Source organism: Anoplopoma fimbria, chromosome 21, assembly GCF_027596085.1.
Source record: "Anoplopoma fimbria isolate UVic2021 breed Golden Eagle Sablefish chromosome 21, Afim_UVic_2022, whole genome shotgun sequence".
Taxonomy (NCBI): domain Eukaryota; kingdom Metazoa; phylum Chordata; class Actinopteri; order Perciformes; family Anoplopomatidae; genus Anoplopoma; species Anoplopoma fimbria.
This window is the reverse complement of record NC_072469.1, coordinates 16178093-16205642: the sequence shown is the minus strand read 5'-3', so window position 1 is coordinate 16205642 and position 27550 is coordinate 16178093. Positions and strand designations below refer to the sequence as shown.

The 27550-nt window shown below is 39.0% G+C and overlaps 2 protein-coding genes across 2 annotated transcripts in view; one reads left to right on the top strand and one right to left on the bottom strand.

The window, feature by feature from the left end:
• Window positions 1-552: 552 nt before the first annotated feature.
• tecrl2a (trans-2,3-enoyl-CoA reductase-like 2a) lies at window positions 553-9160 on the top strand. The gene is made up of 13 exons (XM_054623149.1): window positions 553-629; window positions 3396-3446; window positions 3748-3799; window positions 4509-4553; window positions 6184-6287; window positions 6678-6793; window positions 7648-7753; window positions 8101-8173; window positions 8264-8307; window positions 8398-8455; window positions 8708-8796; window positions 8897-8942; window positions 9033-9160. Exons 1-13 carry the CDS (start codon window positions 606-608, stop codon window positions 9158-9160), a joined length of 936 nt encoding a protein of 311 aa, XP_054479124.1. The 5' UTR covers window positions 553-605.
• Window positions 9161-10126: 966 nt separating this feature from the next.
• Window positions 10127-27550, bottom strand: part of abca4a (ATP-binding cassette, sub-family A (ABC1), member 4a) — a 34693-nt gene continuing 17269 nt past the window's right edge. The window contains exons 13-50 of the mRNA XM_054623342.1: window positions 27343-27519; window positions 26878-27100; window positions 25658-25879; window positions 25029-25233; window positions 24870-24947; window positions 24530-24748; window positions 23704-23881; window positions 23473-23604; window positions 23225-23364; window positions 22908-23045; window positions 22117-22292; window positions 21800-21902; window positions 21044-21249; window positions 20566-20620; window positions 20342-20422; window positions 19145-19320; window positions 18745-18869; window positions 18504-18602; window positions 18233-18422; window positions 17819-17913; window positions 17476-17508; window positions 17164-17269; window positions 16956-17030; window positions 16632-16801; window positions 16282-16459; window positions 15996-16111; window positions 15051-15198; window positions 14840-14963; window positions 14347-14476; window positions 14050-14170; window positions 13875-13937; window positions 13671-13777; window positions 13413-13554; window positions 12738-12872; window positions 12498-12601; window positions 12325-12417; window positions 11912-12161; window positions 10127-11212 (exon numbers count right to left, since the gene is read on the bottom strand). Of these exons, the coding sequence (XP_054479317.1) occupies window positions 11093-11212; window positions 11912-12161; window positions 12325-12417; window positions 12498-12601; window positions 12738-12872; window positions 13413-13554; window positions 13671-13777; window positions 13875-13937; window positions 14050-14170; window positions 14347-14476; window positions 14840-14963; window positions 15051-15198; window positions 15996-16111; window positions 16282-16459; window positions 16632-16801; window positions 16956-17030; window positions 17164-17269; window positions 17476-17508; window positions 17819-17913; window positions 18233-18422; window positions 18504-18602; window positions 18745-18869; window positions 19145-19320; window positions 20342-20422; window positions 20566-20620; window positions 21044-21249; window positions 21800-21902; window positions 22117-22292; window positions 22908-23045; window positions 23225-23364; window positions 23473-23604; window positions 23704-23881; window positions 24530-24748; window positions 24870-24947; window positions 25029-25233; window positions 25658-25879; window positions 26878-27100; window positions 27343-27519 (5233 nt within the window). The 3' untranslated portion in view covers window positions 10127-11092. The remainder of the gene's footprint in view (window positions 11213-11911; window positions 12162-12324; window positions 12418-12497; window positions 12602-12737; window positions 12873-13412; window positions 13555-13670; window positions 13778-13874; window positions 13938-14049; window positions 14171-14346; window positions 14477-14839; window positions 14964-15050; window positions 15199-15995; window positions 16112-16281; window positions 16460-16631; window positions 16802-16955; window positions 17031-17163; window positions 17270-17475; window positions 17509-17818; window positions 17914-18232; window positions 18423-18503; window positions 18603-18744; window positions 18870-19144; window positions 19321-20341; window positions 20423-20565; window positions 20621-21043; window positions 21250-21799; window positions 21903-22116; window positions 22293-22907; window positions 23046-23224; window positions 23365-23472; window positions 23605-23703; window positions 23882-24529; window positions 24749-24869; window positions 24948-25028; window positions 25234-25657; window positions 25880-26877; window positions 27101-27342; window positions 27520-27550) is intronic.

Below are 27550 nucleotides of genomic sequence, written 5' to 3'. Positions count from 1 at the left end.
CTTTTTTTGCATTTTTCACTAGTGTATTTAAACATGGAATCCATTTGCTACTTGTGTTGCACAATTTTTTATTGGGGTTGGTGTTCCTGAAGATTCCTAGTTCGTAAAAAGATATTACACTTTTTTCCATCTTGTGTTTTTTATTCTTTTTTGTTCTTCCACTATTCAGCTGCCTCACTTTCAGGTAAGTATCTGCTTACTTGAGCTGAGTTGGCCTCTGCCAAGTGCTTTTCTCCCAAGATTCAAACAGAAAACAACGGATAGGAGAAAGCAGGAGGAAGCAGCAGGACAGAAAAGCAGGGGGGAGAGCATGTGCAGGGTTTCTGGAGTGCCTCTAGTGATTATGTGTCCCTGCACTATCTCAGAGAAGAGAGAGAGAGAGAGAGAGAGAGAGTGAGCAGAAGAGAGAGAGTAAGAGAGGGAGAAAAGGAAGCTGGGAAGAATAAGGGGTCAGTCCAGGGATTGTCCTCGATAGGAGAGGAACTACTTCTGTATGTGTGTGAGGAATGAGTGTATGTGTGCGTGTGTGTGTGTTGTGTTTGTGTACTGATGTTTAAGCTCATTTTTCACCCTGCACACAGAGGATATAATAATAATCCACCGCCATGAGTCGGACCACCTTTTTTGAGGTAAGTCTAAATGTAAGGTATTAAGATCAGTGCCGCAGTATGCATTTAAATGAACTGAAACTTTTAATTGCCACTTTATGATAGATGATTCAAAGTTGTAGCTTACTTTGCTTCACAGGGCCTCACTCAAGCATGAGGGTCACTTTGAGCAAAATGTGGTAGAGATCAAGCAGAATTTGGGAAATAATTAATAAGGTTGCATTTATAATTTAGTTGTTTTTTTTTGCAAACACTGTTCTGACGGTTAAACTCAGACATTCGCTTGCAGTGCATCATTTACAATAATAACAAGAGGATTTTTTTGTTAATGAATACCTGTCCAGCTGACAAACTACCACATGTTGACCCTCATCTGATCAGACATTGAGTACAACACATAAAGGGATACTTACAGTGGGGAGCTAGCATCGTGACTTTTAATGATATAAGATCAACCCCTCTGCTAAGGATCCTGAAGATACATTAGAAAGACAAAAGTATGGCTTGCTGTATTGCAAAAATAGTGAAGAAGTAAAACGTTTCTGTGTCAGAGTAAACAAAACTATTCTATTGTCTTAACATTGTCTCACAAGGCTTTATAAGTAACCAACTAATGAATAATTTGACAAGACAAGGCCTTTGAATTCAAGCTGATTTACAACATGCTCTGGGATGTGTGCCATGCTCTCAGCAACTGTCACATAAAGGCTGCATGCCAAATTAGCAAACATTTAGATTATGAGAAAGATTTATGTTTCCAAAGCCTGAACTCATAAGTTTAAATGGGAAAATTGATTCCATTTATGTCTGATCTTCTCATCAAACTCTCCAATGAATAGGCTATATGTATTTTCTAAAATGTACTGCAAAGAATTGCTTCAGCATATGCTCTGCCTCAATATTAGCACTATGCTTTTCAGGATGTGTGTGGACAGGCAAAAACTTTTCAAGGTTTTTTGAAAAAACATTTTGAATCCCCCTCACCTAGACAAGTCCCTCACAAGCACGTATACATGTTCTGCATGACCTTTGCTGTTATATGCTGTCAGCAGTGCCCTGTGTTCCCAAGGGAGGACAGGGGCGTCTGATAATCAGATTTACAAGGGCACAGCACAACCGAGTGCACATCATTTTACAACACACAGCCCTAATGACACCCTTGATGCTCTCTGGGAACACGCAGATGCATCAACATGTGCCTCTAGAATGCAGTTGGAAAGGTTAGAGGATGGAGAGCAAAACAAACCAGTCTCTCAGGATGCCCTTAATTGAGAAGTCAGCATGCCGTGCTCAGATCCTGCAAAGCATGACACACACTGCAAAGAGTGACAAGATGTGCATTGCAGGGTATTTTTCTGTGGAAATCTCACAGTTCTTGTGGGTTTTGCTGGTTGCAAGAATTACAGGGGAGTGTAATTTATTTAGAGACATTTGCTCGTTTTAATAAAGAGGAATGCAATATCAATTTCAATGTAATTGTTCCCATGTAGATGAAAGTGCCACTGACACGATTCAAGAAACAATTCATGAATAGAATATTGTAAAATAAGTCCTGACACAAGATTAAATGACTTATCAAATTTGTGTTTTTTGCAATGCAAACAGCAGATGGTATAGAGCTCTCTCTCTCTCTCTCTCTCTCTCTCTCTCTCTCTCTCTCTCTCTCTCTCTCTCTCATCTCTCTCTCTCTCTCTCTCTCGTTCTCATTCTCCCTTTCTCAACTGTGCACTCAGCAAATCTTTAGGTATCCATTAGCGGGTTATTACACTGTCCAGTAAGGGAACCAATTTAGCTAGGACAGCTCTGCTGAGCAGCACAGTATGGAGTGCTTTCAGGGCAAATTGTGGGCCGCCAACCACCATCCTCCTTGCATATGCTGTACATCACCACTGACATGGCTTAATTAAGATGAAAAAGACGTGTGCAAGAAAGCAGCAGGACAACACAAATCCTTTTTTCCTTCCAGACTCAAACAGCCTCATCATTCATATTGAGATTATTGTACTTGGTCAGGGAAACTGGACACACTTAGCAGCAGAGCCACTGAGAAGAATCTCAGCTGTGCTTAGCCATATCATATTTCCTTCATATTTCTATGGTTGATTGGAGAATAGTGAAAAGCTCATTGCTTTAAGAAAGAAATATTTCATTAAGGGACCAATTTTCTTTCCAATTTTCCATATTTCATTCAAATGTGCTGTAATTTGATTTTGAGTTTGTAAAATTGAGACCACGTTTCCTATAACCCCCCTGCTTGCTCGTATAAGACAAGCAGTCTAAAGAAAAGTCAATATGTAGGTTAGATTTAGTTCAAACCATGTAAGCCCTTAAGTGGCAAAATGTATAGATCTTTATTGAAATATTTGTGTCAATATCATGAATGTTTTTGTTTAACATGTTGAGGCTTTATAAGTAAAGATCAAGTGCTGGATGGCTTATGAGAAAATGTGATTATATAAATCAGCAAAGGTGTGTAGAAATATTGTGTGATAGAGATACAAATAGAATCAGCTTCTTTACATACACATACTTCCAGCCTTCCGGTAATGGATAGGCACATTTTTTACAAATTATTCTGAGAGCAAAGTGAAAGAAGGTCTAGCTTTTACTGCTTGTGGCTTTGTTGCGGAGGTGACATGTAGAGTACACAGACCACTATCCAATTTACCATATTCTGAATGTTCCTGTGAATGAATCTGAGGCATGAATGAAAACCTCTCAAATATTTGTGTGAAATCTTCTACCTGTTGAGCTTTATAAAGGCAGTGCATCTTGTGTTTTTTTCAGGTGAGGGTCCTGGATGCCAAGACCAAAGAGCAGCTTTGTTTTTTAGATAAGGTATGCTGACATATTGTCATGGCAACATTGAGTGAAATATTCCATCGCCAGATTCATGTTTTATTGTATCATTTGAGATACATTCCTGCACATTTCAGCCTGACATATGGATTATTGTTGAAAACATTGTGGTCCCCACTAGAATTTGAAATAAAACTATTTGGTTTTGAACAGTTTTCGGCTGCACAGCAGAGTTTGTAATGATTGTAAACTTTAGGGGTTCTTCGACACAAGTAACAATGTCAATATCTTCACTGATAACATGATAAGGGTTCATACTAAATATTTGTTTCCCATTCAGGTGGATCCCCATTCAACAATAGGAGACATCAAGAGCCTCTTTCACAAATCATGTGAGTGTTCATATGTAGTTTCTGGTTCTATTGTTCAGTGTTTTTTCTTTGCTGGCCTATGATTTATGTTGATCCCTGATAGAGACAATAAAAATATATTATAAAGTACTCTGGTGCACTTGTATAAAACTTGCCGGATTTGTAAAGTTAGCTCAGTATCCGATATATCAATTTGAACTTGTTTTTTTACTTTTGTATTGTTTGTTTGTTTTTTGTATTTTTCATTGCACATTTACTGTCAACTATAACTTGAATATGGTTAGTAGATAAAATTGACAAAATTGCCAGGCTATTGAGTGAATCATCTTACAATATATCATATCACACATTCCGAGAGACAGGTCCTCTTAAAAACTATTCCTTGTTTACTCCTCTGAAGCCTGCAGTGGTTCTGTCACCAGCTTGTGTCTGATCAGAAATATCACTAAATGTTTGCCATGCCTGAGGCCATCAGACTCCATCAGAGCAGCAGAGCTCAACGTTATTCCATCGTGATCAATTATTATTGGGCTTGAGGCCAAAATCTGTGTGTGCAATGCCAGCTCTATCCAACCCTGTATTTTAGTGTGTGTGTGTGTGTGTGTGTGTGTGTGTGTGTGTGTGTGTGTGTGTGTGTGTGTGTGTGTGTGTGTGTGTGTGTGTGTGTGTGTGTGTGTGTGTGTGTGTGTGTGTGTGTGTGTGTGTGTGTGTATTTGTTTGATCTTCTCAGATCCTCACTGGTATCCAGCAAGACAGGCCCTGATGCTTGATGCCAGTAAGTAGCCATATTGTGATCATTTACTGTATTTCTTTGTATTAGTGTCGCATAAACAACATTGAAGCTGTACTTGGCAATGTGGCTCCAAAATGCAGTGAGTGGAAGCTATTTACTGTTTAATACTGAACAATTTGGACTTCATCAGCCACAAATACTTTATGCTTGTATCCGTAAACTGCAGACAGCTATCGTATATTTACCATCCGGTGTTTGATGCTTTGGACAAAAAGAAAAGGGGAGGTGTTCAACTGTGGAATGGGAGCTCTCTCGCTACTATTCAGAGTACAGTTTATGATTTGATTGTAGGGTTTTACTTATTTCACCAGAATAGGACAATGTATTGTGTGGGGATATGATGCTGCTGTAGTCCCATAATGTGATTGACCATCAGGATTCAAGATCTTGTTTATAGTCTTTAGTGTGTTTATACTTTGACTTAGAAGCAATTATCATGGAAGATTTTGTTTCGGCAAAACGCAGCTGTAAATGTCTTGTGTGACACGAAACTTGTTTCTATGCAGCTGTAATCATCAATAGAAAGCTAATCTGAAACAAACACAGGCATTAAGTTGTTTAGAATACAAATGGGGAAGGGACAGTTAAGCTTTTGTTTTTATAAAGAGTCGACTCTGTAAAAGGTCTGAAGTAATTAAACAGTATTTTTTGAAAAATGTATATGGCCCACCGAACAAAGCACTACTGTTTCTTTACATGACACTCAATTTGTGGCATGAGACATGTTCAGCTTTGTACACCAGTGCAGCATAGTTCAGAAGAAACATGTATGACCAGCAAAGCCATTGAAATAACTGGAAAATGCATCCTATGTGATCTAAGGCCTAATGTTTCCACAGGCCTAATATTAATGACATCTTGAAAAACATAGATGTGATCAATGGGTGAATTGAATGGGAGATTTTGAAATTAAATCACCCAGAATGTTCAATAACATTTGTAATGACCTTGTCTCTGGAATGGAATAAAGACCTTAAAAAGCGCCCCACATCTTTACATAGCCACCATCACCGTGGAAACCACTGTCTGTTCTTCCTTTATTTTCACAATGAAAGGTAGACTGCTTGATGTTCATCCTTTTTCCATTAGTTTTAAGCCTAATTAATACAGTAAAGGCAAATGCATCACATTATATACATAAAGAGAGACCACCTAGGATGAGGTGTGATGTTTCAGGGCTTTTAATGGACTATTAGGGCTTTCTTGTCACTAAAAAGCACAGACTTTGGTTAAAAGCTATCTGGGCCAGTTCCCCCCCTGTGATATTCTAAAAATGTAATCCAATTAGCACAACATATTATCTGTGGCCGTGCCCCCTGAGCTGCAGGTAGAAGGACGTGTGCTGAAAAACTGATCACACATTTATTATAAACACTAAGTTTAAGCCACTAGTCTTTGCACACGACTGATAAATTACATATTCATACTGAAATTCAGCATGACCTCTATTGCAAATTCTGTCTATATGGTGATTTCTAAATTCTACAAAGCTAGATAATCTAAAGACAATGATTTCCAGTTGATAGTAGAATAATTCATGGTACAATTTCAGATAAAGTTGAATTTGTACATAAAATATTTGCCTATGCTGTTTTCTCTTCTGCCTTTGCAGAGGACAAATCACTCAGAGACGAGGAAGTCTTACAGAATCTACCTGTTGGGACTACTGCAACGATGTACTTCAGAGATCTTGGTCCACAGTTAGGTTGGACTATGGTAAGAAGAGTACACCTAAAGCTTACTGATGTAACAGTACTGAGAGAGCTGAACAAAGAGATCAGTGTCTGGAATTGCAGGTTCATATACTTAATGTTGACTGACATAAAATTAGGTACGTAAATCAAGTGATTCATCATTTGTTCAAGATATCTCTGTTTTTGCCAACCTACTTTTACTTAGAACAATGCCACATGTTTTTTTCTGTTTGTTTGCTTATCATCTTTGTGATATTGTTTTTAAGTACAGTACAGGGTGCAAAGCAAGGAAGGTGTCATGGATAGAAAATATGTATATATGTAAATTGAGCGCATGTATTTATTTAGTTTTCCTCTTTTTTATTTTGACACCTTTCCGGCTGCACAACTTTTTCTCTCCTCCTGTTTCTAGGTGTTTCTTGCAGAGTGCATTGGGCCACTTCTCACCTACCTCCTCTTCTATTTTCGAGTACCATACATTTATTCACACAAGTATGCCTTTACCGCCAGTCCACATCCTGTTGTTAGGTAAGTGGGGGAAAAAAAGACTTCCAGCTTTAGCAAGGTTTTTACAGGCTGTGGGTTTCAACCTGAAGACATAAGGCAAGGTTAAAGACACAATTTTGATTATCTTTCTAGAAAAATAACCACATTTAAAGGAATACTTCCATGTGTTTAGATATATGCCAATTCACTTTCTTGTCAGGACAGATGAGAAGATTGATACCACTCTCATAGTTGTGATGTAGTGTTCTTTACAGCATGCTTCATTACATATGGAATTACATCTATTTCGGAGTAATGTCTCTGTAAAATTAAATCAGCATCTGAAATACTTAAGGTATTATCTCATGTCAGTGTACCATCTACACTGACATGAGATAATATAACTGTTGAAAAAAATCAATATTTGATGCTGCTGTTACAGAATGGTTTGGACAATCTCTTTTATTCACATTCCACATTCTGTCCCTCAGGATTTTACATTTTATTGAAGTATCAAGGAAATTTCTAACCTTACAAAAAAGGAGTTTTAACTACTGTCTTCCATTTTTGTTTGTTCTAACATCTTCACTCCCTTTTATACAATGTTTCTCGATATTGTAGTGTTGCATCTAACTGCGTATGTTTATATTATTCCAGTGTGTTCTATTATTTACAGTAGATTGCACTTTCTTTGTTGAATCACAAAAGTTTTGTTGCTGCAGTGACCCACTTTGTCACTCATGGTTCATTTAAATTTAATCTTTTCTCATTTCAAGTTTAAATCTGCTGCATAGAGATAGTGTGATGAAGTGTCACACAACAACAAGAATGTAAGCACCTGAGTTAAATGTATATACTTGTACCTACAAGCTCATCCTCACCTCTCTGTCTCTCAGACTAGCCTTTGCCTGTCACACCTTCCACTATATGAAGAGGTTGATAGAGACTATCTTTGTGCATCGTTTCTCCCATGGGACCATGCCTCTCAGGACAATTGTCAGGGTGAGGACATGACTACCCTTGAAAAGAAGAGCCTCTGATAATGTGCTCAACCCTTTCTCAATGTGTAGCCCCTTTTCTCTGTCCCATGCAAGCTGTTGTGTTACTGAGTTTAGCCTCAGGACAACCTCTGATACAGAATGCTGCTTACAACAGTCTCAGTGCAGTGTCCTGATGAGTTATTATAGGTATTCTATTTTGTTTGTCTTAGTAGTTCAAAAAAAGAAATTGAATCAAAGTAAGTATATTTCATTTCAATAGACATGTTCGTTGTAGATCATGCTTCATGATCATGATTTTTTTGTATTTTATTTTAATGTATTTAAACATCTGTTTGTTTCCCCTCTCAGAATTGTGCCTATTACTGGGGTTTCTCTGCTTGGTTGGCTTACTATATAAACCACCCTCTTTACACACCTCCATGTAAGTCAGTCCATGTACACACACACACACACACACACACATAACGCAATTTTCTGCAGTTTATCTACACCAGCCTATCTCTCTTCACAGCATATGGAGAACTACAAATCAACTATTCATTAGTCATATTTGTGGTACGTATAGTAGTATTCATCAGGACCAACATTCATTAAGTGCACATGCATGTATGACAGTAATGTGTGAAATGCTTACCCCCGATCCAGATGTGTGAGCTGGGAAACTTTTCCATTCACTTGACTCTTAATAATCTCAGAGGAGAGGGTGAGTTTTTTTTTCAGTTTACTTCCACATTACTTAAAGGAGGAATACACCAAGTTTTGAATACATTGTCCAATCCATCAGTTTAGATGCTGTGTGATAAAATCACTAAAACCATCTTAAGCCATTCACTTGTTACCATTTGCTCAGTATTCCATGCTAACACTATTTTGATTGATCTATCATGGAAACGTGGATTATATTGTTATAGTTATTATTAATTTAATCATGTTTTTTCACAAAACCATTTCTCAGGATCCAGGGGCAGACGGTTTCCTGTGCCTACAAAGAACCCCTTCACATGGCTATTTCTCTTTGTATCCTGTCCAAATTACACATATGAGGTAATAGAAAGCATTTATAGTAATTCATAATGGCAATGAATGTGAACCATACTTGTGTGTTTACCTCTCTGCCTGTCTGTATATTTGACACATACCTTAGGTTGGAGCTTGGGTGGGCTTTTCCATTTTGACCCAGTGTCTGCCAGGTGTGTACGGCACATTACGTTCTGTTGATATAAATCCACTTACGGCACCAAAATGTGTTTGTCCTAATACTTCACTGGTTTGTATTCCAGTGGCGTTGTACACATTACTGGGGTTCATTCAGATGACCATCTGGGCCAAAGGGAAGCACAGAGCCTACAGCAGAGAGTTCAAGGACTACCCCAACCTCCGGATGGCCATTATCCCCCTGATTCTCTGATAGAGATCAAAACATGAACCATTGTAGCAGATACAGAGTGTATATTCACTTGCCACAAGGTATTTTCACTAAAACAAAGAAGTTTGCTGCTGCTGCTGCTTAGACCAGCATTATGCATTTTTATTATATCTATGAACTGAAAGGAGTGGGAATGGGAGTGATAGTATTATAGCAATATACTGGAGTATTTTTACATAGCTGGGATAATTTGTTTACTTGCAACCAAGGGTTTCAGTTTCTTCATGGGAGTTTGATTTTAGGATTGTGATATGATGGTAAAGATATTAGATATATCCTCACTGCTGCCATATACTTTTTTGTGTTAACATTGGTAACATATTGTTTTTTTTATATTTGTCTCTTTCAGGACTTGAATTGAGGTTGAAAATATCACCTTAGCATTTTAGAAACCCTTATTCAAACAAGTGAGTAGTTCTCATTGAAAGCGGGATTTTTAACCCACAGGTTGTGCCAATTCTTTTCAATAATGAATGCTTCCAGCAGTGATGAACTTTTCAGGTTAAGGGAAATAAATAACAAATACTCTAGCTTATAATAAAGTGCCTGTCCAAGCGAACTAGCAGACTAAAATTCTAAATGTAATGGAATCTATTTGAGAGTGCAACATCACTTTTAAGTTCTCAGGAGGAAAGCTGATAGGCAGACATTTAATTATGCAAATATTAAGCTTCTCCACTGTACATCTCAGATTGTTTTCTTCAGAGAAAAGGAAACTATACTTTAAAAGTGTAACTTCTGTCATTAATGTGTAGAGGGCTTATCAAATAGACAGTAATAATTCCAGTTGTTCTCCAGCCCTTACTGTCTAATCTCAGGTTTTATTAAACTGTCAAATGTTTGTACAAATGTGAATGTGAGTAACCTCAAGCAATTTTCCTGTAAAAACAAATCAAACAGAATGTCTGGGGAAAAAGGCCCACATCTTACAGAAAAATGTAACTTTATTTGACATGATGCCCTCATAAACACACAGTTCCTATATTTATTCCAGGTGCCGGTGGAATGCAGACAGTTTACCAGAGTTGAAAATATATATGAATAAGCTCAAAGACAGAAAAGACATTGGTGGCAAGAAAATATCACATAATATCAAAATGATTGCATAGCAGCAAGAGGACTTTGTAAAAATCATTAGTTGTATCGCACTAGCAGAACATCTTCGTATGAATTATGAAGCTTCAATTAAAGCTGCCTCAATAAAGTGCTAAGGCTATGCTTCACCGAGTGCTTATTACACCTATCTACAGAAGGCAAAAAAAGATTATCTTGCTTGGCATCTGAAGCAAAAAAATACACAGGACCTATGCTTTCTTCACTATCCCATTAAAACCAGATATATAACTCATGTCATCAATCAACGTCATGGTCCTTGTCATAAATCTCAAGCTGTTTCATTTAGTTTGCAAGGCCTACCAGGTGAGCAGAACGTGGAACATATAGCAGGCACATAAATGCTCCACACTTTCCAAATTCAAGCCCACTAACCCCATTTGCTGTAAAAGGAAAGTATTGTTGCATGTCGAATCATCAGTCACACATGGCATGTGCCATGTCCCATTTACGGGGCTGCCTCATTCACAGACTGCATCTCAAGGCCTATAAGCACATAATGGTTAAACAAAGACTGCCCCATTCCAAAGGGTCTTGCAAATGCAGATGAGTAAACCGGTTAATCCTCTTTTTTTTTTAGGATCCCCAAACTGATCATGCACCAGTCGCTTGTCTCTACCAGGCTATAGGGGCAGGGCCTCATAATGACAGTGTAGAAAATCTTCTACTTTAGTTCTGCCAACTAACTTTCAGTCCTCGGAAGCACACATACATCCATAGGGCGCATTCTTTACACACTGTGGCTTCTAAAATGAAATGAAAACCAAAGAAAGTCTTCCGGTTGGGCTCATTGAGATATGTTCACTTCTCCAAAGACTTGAAGGGTGTGGTTTCAATATATCGCTGTGCCCCAGCCGCTTTTGGATGCAAAACAATGGTGTCATCCTCTCTTGACTGTTGCTTGGCGAAATTCACAAAAACCTACAAGTAAGTAAAGAAAAACATTAAGATCAAGCTATACTATACTATTTTTTATGAATACAATACTATGACTTTTTTAGGACATACTGTCTGACTTTTTACCGATATTTTATTTATTTATTTGTTATACCACAACATTTTGATAACATCAAATATTCTACGATTTTTAATGTATACTATACTATGACTGTTAAATGACATTTTATGACATAGGACACCATAGGACTGTGCCTAATACCATTTTGGGGGCCTTGAAGCTTCAGTGAGAAATATTCAAAGCCTTTGTTTATTTTAGTTATTTGACTTCAAAGTGAATTTTGATCCCCAAAAAAATGTATCAGTTTATCCTTCAGTCCAGGTGGATGCCTCAAGCCACACCTGTCGCCGGAGTAGCAAGATTTGTCTGAACTAAGTTGGCAGATGACGTATAATGAGGAATTCTCAATATCTAGCAATTAAAAGAGTGAATCAAAACGCAAAGATATGAAATATAATGCACCTGTGAGGCTTTATTTAGGAACAGCTGTGTTTGAACTAAATGCGTAGAGCCTAGTTAGGCTCAAAGTAAAGAAATACTAAATTAATCAAAATTGGACTAATTTGCTATCCGATCATCCTGAAAAAATGTGAAAGGAATAAATGTAAACCTCTGTTAAATTCCCATTTCATAATTCGTCCTGTTTTCCTATAGTCATTTACCTGGTCAAGAGTGGTCTGTGACACGGAGTAGTCCTCTATGTTGAGCTTTTCTTTGTTAGCCAGGACCATTTGAAAGACCCTGGCCAGAGAAGAGGAGGAGATCTTGTACTGTAGAGTGTTGTAGTGTTTCTCTCTCTGGATGCAGCCAGGGAAGGTGCTCTCCATGAAGGCTTCCGCAGGGTTCAGATCTGGAGCACACCCAGGCTTAGCTGCCCTGATCTTCATGGTCACCACGTAGCCATCACCAAACCTACGTTTACATTGATGTGAGACAAAAGCAAAAATCAAAGATCGGCAAACTCGTAGAATGCTATTATGATTGAATTTATGTTTTATTGAAACATGAATGTTACAGAAATGTCAATACATTTAGAAATTTCATATGCGACATGTGATGAAGTAAAATCACTTACTTGTACTTCAGATGCTGAATGGTTCCCAAACACTTGAAGGATCCATTAACCATAATTGCTAAGCGGGTACACAGCGCCTCACATTCCTCCATACTGTAAAGACAGATAATGAAATTATAGCTCATAAATATGCATGCACACACACAGTCAAACACTCACACCAGATACGTTACCTGTGCGAGGTGAGGACCACAGCTCGTCTATCCTGGATAACACTCATGATGGAGTTCCACAGGAAGCGTCTGGAGAGAGGGTCCATACCTGTAGTGGGCTCATCCTAATATACAGTAATAGTAACAGGAAACACATTAACATACACACAGAAACGTCTAGCATCTTGTCTATTACCTTTCACCATTCCCCATCCTACATCTCTAATCCAAACCAAGCACTGTCATAAGACTGCGCCTCACCAGCAGCACCAGTGCAGGGCAGCCTATAAAGGCGATGGCTGTGGAGAGTTTCCTCTTGTTGCCTCCACTGTAGGTCCCAGCACTTTGGCCTGCATACTCTGACAGACCAAGCTTCTGGATGGCCCACTCTGCAACCTGAGCATGAGGAGGATACTGTAAGTGCCTCCTGTCATAATTAAGTCAAACAAAATGTGTCAGGTTTATAGATTGAGATGGCACTATGCACACATACACAGGGTTTCTACCTGAACTTGCTGGGTTCTATGAACAACAGTATTACATTATGTCAAGCTGATTAAAACGGCTGATTGCTGGTATCTCTTCTCTGGCCAAATTATGGCATTATTGAAATTGGATTACTGCTTTAATGCCCCACTACGCTCCTCTCTTAATCAGACCAGCTTATTTTTTTCTTAATGCAGTGGAAGGATGTGCTACTTTACTCTGCTTGCAATTTAAATAAAAATATCACCTCTTTCATTTGTTTTTGTTTTTTAATTGACAAAATCACAAGGGGTGCCCAATGATTAATAAGTTAGCTTGTGTTAATTTGACACACACACATTATATATACTATGTAAGATAGACTCATCAAATTTATCATTTCACATTGCTCTGTACAACTGTCAGGTCCAGTTTAAAATGATTTATTTTCTGGCAAATGTTGCATCTCACCCGGCTGATCTCAGACTCAGGAACTCCACGGAGGCGGGCGTAAAGGTGCAGATGTTCTCTACCTGTCAGCAGCTCATCTATGGCATCAAACTGTGGACAGTATCCCATGTTCTGGTGGACGTCAAGGATGTTGGATAAAATGCTGAAGATTTAGGGGGAAAATCTTGTGTAATCAATGAAAATGCTGATTACAAGCCTCAAAATGTATCAAATTAAATATTTATCAATTACTACTTTTAAAAACAATATATTACTAACCTGTGACCAGCAACTGAGGCCTCTCCTGAGGTGACATCAATGTCTCCAGTCAACATTTTGAATGTTGTGGTCTTCCCTGCTCCATTCACGCCCAGTAGACCAAAGCACTGCAGAGGGTTCAGAGAAAAAACATGATAGATGAACAATGAAGTGACCAGAATGCTTCTTCTGTAGAGTAAATTGCATCGGTTTGACCACACAGACCTCTCCAGGAGATACTGCAACGCATATTCGATCCACTGCAGGCATGACTGTTCCTGTGTATGTCTGGCAAGTCAAGATGAAAACAAAATAAGAACAAAATGGTGGTTTTGTTTTGAGTGTGAAATCTTTTTTTGATCATCAATTTTAGCATTTTGTCCAAAGAAAAATGTCTCACCTTAGACAGGTCTCGTATGCGTAAAATGTCATTTGTTTTTTCACTCCTATAAAGTCGCTCTCTTTCCTCTGCCACATCTACATCTTCCTCCAAAATAGGAGGCTTTGGGCGATCTGATATCCTGCCAATAGGAAATAAAAACTCAATAAATCACCTTCTAGTCATTCTATGCTGCAGTCACATCACACTGAGAATGTGTTATCTGGGAATTCATTACACACAATGTAATTTTTAATGAGCAATTACTTAACTACACCTGGCAAATTTGTTTCTTAATTCAAACACTACTACACTTACCAGTGATCCATGAAGAAGCGATACTGGAACAAAATGTTAAGGATGAAATAGACAAATCCCTCAACGGCCATGCAGAATAGGTTCTTTCCAATAAAGTCCCAGTTATAGGGGTCTGGACTGTAGTCCTCACCTGATGAAACCCATAACAAAAAAACCTTTCAGTCACGGTATAAACACTTTTTCTTCGACATAATGAAGTTACAATAGAATCTTAGAATAGTTTATCTTGAATATATTTTTCAGTGAAATAGGTGATTGTAATTGTATTGTGATATTTCATATTTTGACCTTTCGACTTCCAAGATGTATTTTTCACTGTAACCAAATCTGTTGCAGAGCGTTTGGTGCAAAAGTTGAGTCTTGAGAGTGTTACAACTCTGCAGTTGGCTTGAGCCTTGATGGTAAATGTAAGTGACCCAACATTCATTTAGTGTTGAGATTGTGGCTGACAGTTGGAGGCTGGTCTGTGAGGTGTAAAAATAGCTGTACTTACCAAAGCGAGCGTATATATCAGTCACAGCCTGGTTCATGGCCATGTCTATGAGACCTCGGCCCAGGCAGTAATGTGGGAAGATGAGCAGCACGGCCTTTAACAGCTGGTTGAACTTGTACAGAGCCTGGACAGAAATCCAAATTAGGGTGATATGGTGATTTGGAAGATGCATGGGAGACGGGATTTACAGAGACAAGCCCTGTGGTCTTACTGTGGTGCTCTCAAAAAGGTCCAGGATGAAGGTGATGGCACTGCTGTTGATGCCAATGAAGAGGTTGATGCATGATAAAGAGACGTAGGCTGTGCTGGGGACACTGAATATGAAGGACATTGGGTACATCATGGGTGTCACAGACCATCTAAAAGAAAGAGATTTAAGGAAAATATCAGTTATGCACAAGAAATGTCATAATCTAATATCACCAGTGTTTCACTACACAATGATATTCTAGACACACTTGTGTCTAGTATATTGTGTCTAGTGTAATTTCGGTAATACATATACATATTCATGCACAGTGAAAAAATACAGATTTTATGGCATCCATCACAGCTGATATTTTGACTGTAGCAGGCACTGGGCTGTGTATGTCAGTAGCTAGCGTGAGCTGTGGAGTAAAGCTGACCCACAGGAGTGTAACAACAATCCAGTGATGACAGAAGCTCACATTAAGGCTAGATGATGAAAAGTATCTGCTAAGGGAGGCATCCAAAAATCTATCCATGTGTCCAGTGTCAAAACTGATCAAGCCAACAAAACAACTGATCATTGTGGGAACAGAAAGAAAAAGGGTAATAAATCCTGTATTACCTCACTGTAAAATTCAGCCAGTTGTTGTAAAATCAATTCAAGCTTTCAACTTTAAATTTCACTAATATGGAAGGATCATTTGTGTTTGATTTTGTCAGACCCTGTAAAGCTAAAAGAGGAAAATGCATGAGCTTAATTATGTTGCTTTTCTACATGACAAGAATGTAAAAAATAAAGCATAGTGTCACAAAATTTGCAATATTTATTAGCCAAAGTTATTGGCTGTGTAAACTCAGAAGGAACTCAGAGGATATTTTGATTCTGCTTTTTAGTTTGGCCCTCCTTGTACATCCTTTGTTGTTAGAAAAAGACTGAACAAATACAGAAACAAAAGCAAAAACCTACCCATAAAGCATAAGCAGGAAAATAAGTGGTTGGAGGTTGGTTGGAGAGGTGTAGCACTTCTTATCAAAAAAGATGAATATTTCCACCACCATCGCTGCACTGATGGAGTAATTCAACTGGAGAAAAAAAACAATAAATACAATGCTCATGAAGATCAGAAAGCTTATTGACATGTGGGTGTCTTTACCCTTGTTGTTCTTATAAACATAATTAATTCATGCCCTTGACTATTAATGACATTTCAAGTTAATCGTGCACATCTCATAAGGTAATAGCGTCACTGTACCATGTCCCAGAGAAAGTTGGCCATCCAATAAACCAATGGACTGACACCACTGACAAACTGCAGGTGTTTGGCCTGGGTGACCCTCTCCTGAATTAAATAGAGGACAAAGCTGGCTGGAACGAAGGACATAGCGAAGATGACACAGATGGCCACCATTGCATCCACTGAGGTGGTCAGGCTGGGGAAAGAATAGAGGAAAATTAAAAAACCTGACTGGATCAGTAGAAGCTGTTCTGGTGTCACACTCTGGTGACACTACTTAGAAACTCCTTACTTTTCCTTGCAAAAGCCTAGAAAAGTTTCAGACTTTGAAGTGTAATTGGATACATGTCCAGCTACTAGTCACTCACACAGTGATCTCAGTGAGCTGCTCTTTGGTGAGGTTAAGAGGATGGTTGATGGCAGTGATTCCATATTCGTCCAGGTCAGCTCCTTTGGGCAGGTTTGCACGGAGGATGGCGTTGTTGGCCACGTTCATGAAAGAAACCATGGCATGCCAGCCCTTATTGCTATACCACACCTGTTGAAAGTTTAAATAAATGTATAATGTTAATAAAACAGACATTTCATCTATTTACTGTAGCGTTTATTTTGGGGAAAATTTTGAACAGTCAATGAGGCAGGTGGATCACAGTGATGGAGGTTTCATCCTGATGATCCTATATTGGACTGACCTTGACATTGTCTTGAGTCTCCATGTACCTGAGGAACTTCCCTATGTCCTTCAGCGTTTGTTTGGAGCTTTTGCCCTGCAACCAAAATTTCAAGGCCGAATTACAAAAAAAAAAATCACAGAAAAGCAAGGTGATGAACGCACAGAGACCAGGAAAAAAGTGCACAAAGAGATAAGCATACACATAATGTTGCATTTTAAAGCCATACCCCAGTAACATTGAGAAGTTGTCCCAGCTGTGCTGCTAGATCCTGGATGGTCTTTGGCTGCAGCTCTAGAACAGGAAGCTGTCCTCCCACTGATATACCTCCATACCTGGACATCACAGAGAAAAACCCACTGACATCTACAGCGCTTCACTGTAACTCCAGCTACTCAAGACCAAAGCTGTACCACACCATAACAACCACTGGAGGGAGAACTGCGCCACTACAGATAACCCATCCATCCATGTAATATACTTAAAAATGTTTATAACTGTAATCTGACAATAAAGCAGTTAGATAAAAATGTGAAATTACCTTTGTTCATTCACCCAATATTTGCTCTTCAAGCTGAAAGAGATTAACATTTCAACTTTATAAAAATACTTTTGTACATTAACAATACCTTAATATTTGTTTTACATGTACACATCTTGTATGAACCTTTGATGTAATAGAATTATAGTTTTTCTCTTTTTATGCAACTATAGTTTATTTTAACATTCTAAAAATGAAGATGAATTTAGAGGGGAAAATATATGTGAATTTATACTATTAGATTAAGTTACTTAATGCATTTCATCTCAGTTTCCATGCGTTTTTTACTTTTTGGACAAGAAAGTAAGTTCTTCCTTTTGAATCGGTGCACACAATCTCATACCTGGTTCTGATGAGGCTGGGGTATGTCTTCACCAGGTAGTCAGAGATGTTTCTGCCTGTAAGGTCCATGAGAACATCTCCTGTTGACTGGATCCTCTAATGCACAAAATAACATGCAGCGTTTATTTAATATGAGAAACTCGTCCTAAATGCTGGACCTCCAAATGTCATTTTCAGACACAATGAATGCACAATACATATTATATTGTCTGCTGAAGGAATTTAGTAGTGCACTGAGAGGTATGATTGTGTTTTTGTGTGTGTGTGTGTGTGTGTGTGTGTGTGTGTGTGTGTGTGTGTGTGTGTGTGTGTGTGTGTGTGTGTGTGTGTGTGTGTGTGTGTGTGTGTGTGTGTGTGTGTGTGTGTGTATACGTTTATTGTTGCCGTTTTCAATATTACTGAGCCAACCACCCACCTGTGGAGGTGGCAGGCCTCCAGCTCCTGTAGGACACACAGGAAGCATGGTGAGCTTCTTGGTTGTGCTGCACTGACAGTCTGGAGACGGTCTGAAGAAGTTCCATTCTGGGCTGGCCAGCATTTCTATCAGGGCAGGGTTTACCAAGGGCATCTCCCAGTCTGTGGTGATATTGTTACATGGGAAATCTCTACCAGTGGGAGAAAATGATTGATTTAGTCAAACAAGACAGAACAGAGCAGCATGATCTAGATTTGTGAAGGGTACTCACTTCAGTGGTTCATCCGCCATACAACGAGTCCCAAAGCCAGGCTTGTCCAACAGCACCTCACCAAAGTATCTCATCCGAGCATCCATAGGACGCTCATTACTGCAATGGACAAAATCAGAAAGTATATATGGAGACATTTTTGTTCAATTCAATAAAAAGTATTGTACTGATCTCATTAAATTGGCAAGCCTCCTCATATCATCTTAATAGAGCTTGGTGACCTTGTGTCCATTATTCCCACCTGAAGAAGGTATACTGTCTCCCATACATCCAGGGACTGAGAGTCAGACTTTGATACTCTCCAAAAGGTGGAACGATCAACGTGAAGGTCAGTGCCAGGAAAACAAAACTGGCTGGAAGCACAATCTATCAACGACAGATTTAAAAAAACAGTCAAAAAATGCAATTCTAATTAGGATCAAGGCCCTGGTAATAGTTGGATATTCAACTCAAACTGAATAGCAATATTATGCAACAAGTAACTCTGCTTACACCCCATAACCAGCCTTGTTTTCAAGTATAGATCTTATTCAAGTAAATGTACAATATCCCATATAGAAACACTTGAAACAAAAAATGCTATTAAGACTACTGACAGTGCTGCATTAGACCATGGTTTGATTAAATAATAGAAAAGTTACCTGGGCAAAGAAGTCTTTGTAGGAGCGTGTTGCATGATGCAATCTCTTGATCAGCAGAGCAAAGAACTGTTTGATGGTGAGACACAGCCCTCTGACCTGTTGGGATCCCCTTCCTGCATTACCTTCTGGGACATCACAAGGGTCCAGGCCATTGGTGTGCAATGCCCCATCTGTCTCTGGAATTAAGGGCTCAAGTCAGGTTGCACACTCACTTGCACAGGGAGTGTGCATGCTAGATTAAAGAGGCATGCCAGCGAGCCAAGCATGTCGTCTGTGAGCAGTGATCAAAAAGCATTTACCAGCAGTGTTCTACTTGCCTCAGGGATGTAGTTCATCATCTAAGCATGTTACTAGTGCGCCAGTGAAGGCTCCAGAACAAAATATATTTATGATGAATAGCCTACATCAGCAGTCAAAATGCCCAAGCATATGCTCTCTGCATTACACTGTTGTCTGGAAAAACACTTTTGCCAAAACATGTTTTCAGGAATGAATTAAAGTATGTTTAAAGCAATAGTTTGACATTTCAGGAAATAAGCTCAGTCATTTTCTTGCCGTGAGTTAGATGGAAAGATTGATACCACATTGTGTTTGTACATTAGATATGATAGTGCCAGCAGCCGGTTATCTTAGCTTAGCACAAAGACCAGAAACAGGACAAAACAGCTAGCCTTGCTCTATCAAAAGACAACCCCCCAAAACTGCCTGTTAGCATTATCTTACTAATTTTGTTACATTGCATTTGTTAAATTGATCCAACAACAAAAAAAGAATTGCAGAAACGATATCTTGTGCCTTTAAAGGGTGTTATTTTTTTTGGCAGGGAATAATAAATTGACATAACACAAACATGTTTATGCTGAGATCAGGTAAAGCACTATAGCAGCCAACAGCCGGTGGATAAGCCATCTAGCTGCTGACTGTAGACTCCTATTTACTGTAAAGACGTGTGTGGTATCGATATTCTCATCATACACATGCAAGTTAAAATGCGAGGACATTTCCAAATGTATCGTACTATTCTGTTTACTTCTTAGTTGACCTTCACTTATTATTTTTATTCAACAAAGGAAGGTTGAATTGTTTCATTTTATGATTCATAATGTTCTGTTAACCCTGTTAAATCCCAGAAATTAATTTGCTTTTCCAACAACAGCAGCATTTGTCCAGAGCCGTTAGCTTAAAGCTGAATGTCACCTTTCGGTGGTTCCATATCAACTGCCACTCTGTTGAATCCACAGAGACTAGCTCGACAGACCTGTCGCATTGATTTCTTGTCTAAGAGAGTTAGAGAATGGAATGCAAAGGATGTAGTTCAAATTAGGGGCTAGGAGAAGTACAATTCAGACAGACAACAAATCAACAGAAGAGAAAGAGGAGTTAAGGTAAAGTGCTACAAAAACTTTGTGCATTTTTTTTACCTGGTATACATTTCCTGTTGGTTGCATTTCCATTAGCAGTGACCTTCAGGAAAATCTACAAAGAAATAGCTTATTTTTATTGTCAGGATCCAAGATTAACAGATGGTCTTCACTACAAAGCCTCATGTAACAGGGCCTAATCATTGTAGAGGTGAATGTCAGGAAGTGTCTGTATGACAGATTGTCCCAATAAAACTCTCCTTGCGATCAAATTGCTGTTTAGCACTAAAAATGAGAATGTAATTTGTACTTGTATTATAACTAAGAATCTGTCTTATTCAGGGGGTAGTAATTGTCAGTTTGATCTATTGCCTAATTTTTTTTATCGTGGGACTACAGATCGAAATTGATAAACATAAATAACCCTTTTTTTTTTTTACATTTTCCTAATAAATAAAACTGCATATGGTTGTTTAATACAAGCAGTCCTATGATTACTTCAGCTGCTAGCATTTATTCTGTTATTATTTCCATGCACCTCCTCCAGCGATGTGTCGGACACACCAAAGCTGCTGAGGCCAATGTCCGCCAGGGTTTCCTCCAGCTCCCTGAAGAGGCTAGCGTAGGCCCTCGGCTGGAAGTTTCGGTTTGGCAGCAGGTAGGTCAGCTCCTGGCCGATGGCCTCGATGAAACGAGCCTGTGGCACGTGATGGTGGATCAGGGCTGTGATGCTTTCCATGTTACCTGGAGATGAGTGGTAGGGAATGATTTTGCTTAACTTCAGCTTCTATCACATGTTAATGGCTTTGATCGTTTAATTTAATATCTTATTGCCTGCCCTTTACCGCTCCTATACTTAAAAAGTTAAGTATGCCCACCCAACAATATTAGTAAAAATAACAGCTAAGAAATCAGAATATCAGATAACTGACAGTTGATGAGTAAAAATGTGGTGTAAGAAAATTAAGGGCCTCCAAAATCAAAGCAGTGAATGTAGAAAAATGCATTACATTACAGCATTGGTTGAGCAAAACTGATATCAATATCAAATTGACCTTAAAAATGTCTACAGTAGTACATTGAGTAGAGTTAGTAAGGTGTTTCTAGGTGTGATGGCAGCAACTCCAGTAAGTAGACCTACTACAATCCAGTGCAAAAGAGACAAAGGGATTATGCTCCATTACAGTTTTAATTTTGAAGTGGACAAGACTAAAAATAGGTTTAAGGAGACTGACAAGAATTTGGCATAACACACTGATCTTTTAAATTACAATAACACAATAAATTAACCTACCATCCATCTGTCTTTCTGGAGGCTGGCTCTCTTCTTGGTCCACTTTAAACTTTGAACACTTTGAACATGTACAGGAGCAATCCTCTGTACAATCACAGCTGGCCTGCAGGACAAAATGTTATCAGAAACCATAATATATATATATTTATACACACACATGTATTTCTGGACTCATTAACATACAAATAAAAAATAAATCTGGCAGTATAATAAATACATCTTCAACCCAAATTCATAATTTCACTTCTAAAGCTACCACTCTGGACCATTTAAATCCTAATGCCCGCAAACACACACACCAGGCTCCAAGTTCCCACCTTTGGAGTATGTTTTATTCGTCGTACAAGAGTGAGGTAGAAGCCAGCACCAAAACAGTTCTTGAGGAAGAGGGGGGAACCGCAGCAGTAGAGGCGGCCCTGAGAGATGATAGCCACCCGGTCACTGAGCAGGTCAGCTTCATCCATGTGGTGGGTGGACATGATCACTGTGCGCCCTGCAACAAGAGCGCAAGGGTAAATAGACACACATGAAAGAAGCATAGATGTTTGATGATTCAATCCAGATCTTATAATACTGTTGTGCTTTGAAAGATTAAGGCTGAAAAATATCAGCTGAGCTGGACTGAATGTGGTATCTTGAATTCAGAAAGCCAAAAAATATATAATATAATTACTATGTTTAAACTGATTGCATTTAAGACAGAGAGTCTTTTATTGTGTAAATAACATATTTAGTTCAGCACATTTTTAGATATCAGTTTTAGTGGAAGAACTGTCTGACATGTTGTCACTAGTGGCCTCAGTGATACAATGTTTTGTTCAGGACCCAGGCTTAATTATTTTCGGTAGTAATCATCTCACCTCTACATGACAAGCTACAATGATACTTTGTTTATATTTATTTTCACCCCAGATCTCTTCTAATTGGTTTATATGCAATGTTTAAAAATAGTTGCCAAGGAAACCTGATAATGAAACCTAATTCATAATAAGAAGGTAAGAATATTAAGCATACTAATATCTAATGATTTATGGTCACTTAATTAACTATTTTTGACCATGACATTAGGGTTCTATACCTTCTTCTAGACAGCTAGGATCAGCCTTACCTGTACGGTATTTGAGCAGCAGGTCCCAAATGGAGCGCCTGGAGTAGGGGTCCACCCCTGAAGTGGGCTCATCCAGGATCACCACCTTTGCCCCACCAACAAATGCCAGGGCAACTGATAACTTCCTCTGCATCCCCCCTGGATTAGAACATCATAAAGTATTGACAGCGCACCTATAATTGTGTGTGTGGTTTGTGTGGTAGTAAGCTTAAATAAATTTGTACATACACCTGCATACTAGGTGTGGACCAGCTTTAAAAAAAAAAAAACCACTTTACAGAGGTTTTTGGGGCAGATGAAGTAGCATCCTTACAGACCTGAGAGGTTCTGGGTCAGTTCATCTCTCTTGTGGGGAAGACCCAGATCCTGCAGCATGTTCTCCACCTCCTCCTCGGCCTCTGCTATTGGACGGCCTTTCAACAGCGAGTAGAAGAGGATATGTTCTGCTACAGTCATACTGACAAAAAACAAGAGAAAGAAGAATAAATCTATAACAACTATACAATTGTACATACAATACACAGCAAGCATGTTTTTTAATCACACTGTGTGGAGAGTTACATACTGCTGAAAAAGTATGTTGTATTGAGGGCACATTCCCAGAGACAGACGGATGTTGTCCATGTCTGTGCGGAGGTCTTTGCCATAGATGGTGGCTGTCCCTGAGGTAGGAGGGAACATACCGGTCAAGATGGACCTAGGATGAGAAGACAGAAAGAGAGAAATAAGTGGAGACTACTTTTAAAAGTTCGGCCATTATGGTTGTTTTGTGTGAGGGTGCATCTGTGTGACATACATGGTGGTGGTCTTCCCAGCACCATTTTGGCCCAGCAAGGCAGTAATCTGGCTCTCATAAAAGCTGATGCTAAGGCCATCCACAGCCCGTGTGGAGTTACTGCCGAACACCTTGACCAGGTTCTTGACACAGACACCCTTCACCAGGTCAGCTGGTTCGGCTTCAAAGAATGGCTGACCTGCATAAAGTGAAGACAACTTACATAACCGACCACAACCAAACCATATTGCAAAAAGTGACAATCACATTAACATATTATACTTCTTTCCCTTTTTTAAAATAAACATTTGGGAGTTTTATCTCACAAATGTTAATGAAAGACACATATGAGATCAGGGGACTGGAATGCCATAACAGTTTAAATACTTATTAACTAAGCATGACACTGAGAAGTAAGCAGTGTGTGTGTTCACATATACCAGCAAGTGCAAACACACACAAGGACACTGAGTTCCCACACAATGACTCTGACTGGAAGAGAGGGAAAGTGAGAGCAAATAAAGAGATGGCTTCTATCCAAAATTGAGATTAAGTGTTTGCTCGGAGAGAAATTACATCTACATAATCAATAAGTTGTGTAATGAATTATATATGGAAGAATGCTGTAATTGCTTTTTTAAATTTCAGAAATAAGCAAAGATGATGATAGGAAATAAAATGCAGCTGTAATGTGCAATAATAAAATCATAATAAAACTGTTTAACTATTATACCCTGGGGTAGAATATGAAATGCAGCTCATACAGGAGGTTACAACGTAAAGGTGTTTTGGTTATGAATTTTACAAATTGCACCTCTCTGTGTAACAAAACCAGCTTTATGCACACCGTCTTTGATCTCGTTCTCCTCGGCCTCAGCCTGGTTCTCCTCCAGCCTCTCACGCTGATACTGGTGTTCACATGACGTTGTCTCTTCGAGAGTCTTGGGTTTCTCCTGGCCTTTCTCCTGATCTTGGTTTTCCTCCTCCTCTTGCTTTTGCTGCACTCCTTGCTCTTTGTTTGTCAGGTTATCAAAGCCTTTTTTATCCATCTCCAGTTTGTTGTTGTCTTTGGAGAACAAATAAAAGATTTAAAACTGACTTAGGACTGATCTGTACTCTCCTCTAAGCATACATATTGTATTATGCACAGTACTTGAATAGGGGAAATGGTAAGCAAGTAAGCTTACCTGAAGCTGGAGACACACTGTTGAGCCAATAACAGGGCAGGAGGGGGAAGTAAAATGGTCGACCAATTCCATACTGGCCTGTGATGAAAAAGTTTAATACATGAGCTACAGTAAAATCAAAATTGTATCAAACCCTTTATTTTTCTCTTATACACTGACCAGGGAAGACATTGTCCAGGTACCAGGCCAGCACAGCATACAGCACAGAGTCCAGGCCCATCATGCAGATGGAGGTGAGAAAGGAGAACTCATCCCCCTCCAGAGGGCTGGTCTGGATGTTGTCCCACTGCAGACCCAGGCCCTGCTCTTCGTACCGCGACAGGTACTCCGTCCCAAAGCCAAACGCCACTTGGGACAAAAGACTCTGCGAGGAGAGGCAATGGTAAACTCATCTTTTTTCTACATTTAAGGCCAATTCTTCAATCATCTATAGCCTAAACTTAATCAATTCAGTGTTTGAACTAAGACTATGGCCAAGAAGTTTAGACTGTATCAATGTGTGATGGGCCTCTAAATCACTTTTAGTCTTAAGTACTTATAATGTCTTGGGCTCTAATAAATCTTTGATACATTTAAGGAACAACAACTAGTTGTATTTGAAGATTTTGTGCTAAAATCAGTTCCTGTGTGTGATAATACTGGCAGAATAGCAAAAAAATTAAGAATCTGAGCAGATAAATCCTGTGCTATAGCTGAAATGTATTAACTACTGTATATATGGTATTCACATTTTTTTCAATTTAAGCATTTTCCCTTGATAGAGGAAGATGCTGAGATGTGACACTCACCACCAAGATCTTCATGTCCTTGGTGATGCGGTCTTGCCAGGCAAAGCAAAAGATATGCGGTAGGTAAAGGGCAAAGTAAATGATGCCGCTGCAGGCTGCTGCCAGATTGGCCTGGTTGAAAAAGACACTGAGGAGGAAGCATTGCATGATGGTAGCCGTGGTGAAGGTGAGCAAAAAAAGGAAGAGGATGATGCCGTCGCTGTAGTTCAGTACCCTTCCTCCCTATAGGCCAAAGACAGAGAGAAACAGTGTTTTTTTGGCATTGTCCCTGCTAAAAAAACAACAAGGTAAATGTTTCTGTTTTATTATTTGGCAGAAGTGAATGAGACTCAATTTTACCAAAAACTGATTTGATTGCTTTGGAGAAAGTTTCAATAATTGGTTCTTGAACATAGATTTTCAAAGCTGAGAATTATTTTAAAAACATTTCACACTGTATGACAATGTAACTTATGTGAAATATTTTGTTACTATTATTTATAAAACTGAGGTCCAGGACATCATGTTTTAAAATCAATATGGAGTAATCTAAAGTGTTCACATGTCTTTTGCATTATCATTTGAATCAAACCCATTTTTGTTCAAAGACTATTTGAAATATATAAAAAATATTGTTAAGTTTAACAGTATTGTAAAACTGGTTACCTTGTGAAATAATATCTAATAAATACCACATTGGTAACATGCAAATAGACATTATTTGGGTAAAATTAAAACATTGCTAAACACTTATGGTCCACTAGAGGTCCCAATAGCCCACCTTACAACAATATGTCAGTTGAGCCACTAGCTGGCAACAAGAGATGACTTGTGACTCATTGTGACTTACAACATAGAGAAGTTAATCATTGACTTGTCCATTCCTGCAAAGCTGTTGACATAATTCCCATGATGTCATGGTATTCACAGTTCTTCCATCAATGATTTATATGTATGCAATCAGTAAGCCACTATTGTTATTATTTCAAGGAAAAAGATCTGGTACTGCTTCAGAGTAAAACTGGGTGACAGTTATCATGAGAAGAGACATGCTGGATTATTCTTTGAACAGGCTAATTAGCTCCCCAGGAAGATTAGGTGTGTCTGGCCAAAGATGGATTGTAGTACAAATTGTTATGGTGAAACTGACAATTAAATGCCATTTAAGTGAAAATTAAGGTAATCAGAAATGTGAGAGGATGTATGATCTTTAGAGGCTTTTCTGGAAAAGCCTTCCTCACCATGATGATGGCGGTGAGAAGAGCGGTGCTAGTGCCCATCATTAGGAAGCTGTCAATAAACCAGGTGGACCAGATGACGCCGTTGGTGACCCCTGTGGCCTTCAGGGTCTCCTTCAGCCTGAGTTCCTTCTCCAGGACAATACTCTTGACAATCATGGACACAGAGTAGACCCAGGCCAGTACCATGAAGATGGGGAAACAGCGGTTCAATGTCAGCATGAACCTGGATAAAGGAGGGGAAGGAGAAATAAGATGAAGGAGAGGGACACAGTTACTGAGGTGAGGAATCAGAAAGGTGTTATTCTCACAATCTATCCGGTTCGCTTTAAAAGATTAGTTAACAAACTATTGTAATTCTAAATCGAGACTGTACCTTGGAAATCACAAACTAGAAGAAAGTCAACAAAACATTCTGCTCTGGTTGTTATATTTGATTGAACTTTGTTTATCAACTTTTCCACTTACAGATCATCCACATAACAAGGGTAGGGCATCTGCTGTAGGTAAACACCTAGTGGCCACTCCTTTCCCGTCTGAGTCTTGATGATCCCATGCTCTATTATGTCCTGGAGGTAAGCAAAGCCGCCCCAAACATAGCGGAAGTCATCCATAGGATCAGCTCTGGGGCCAGGGTCCCAATACCTGAGCAAAACACGCATATTTAGTATTTAAG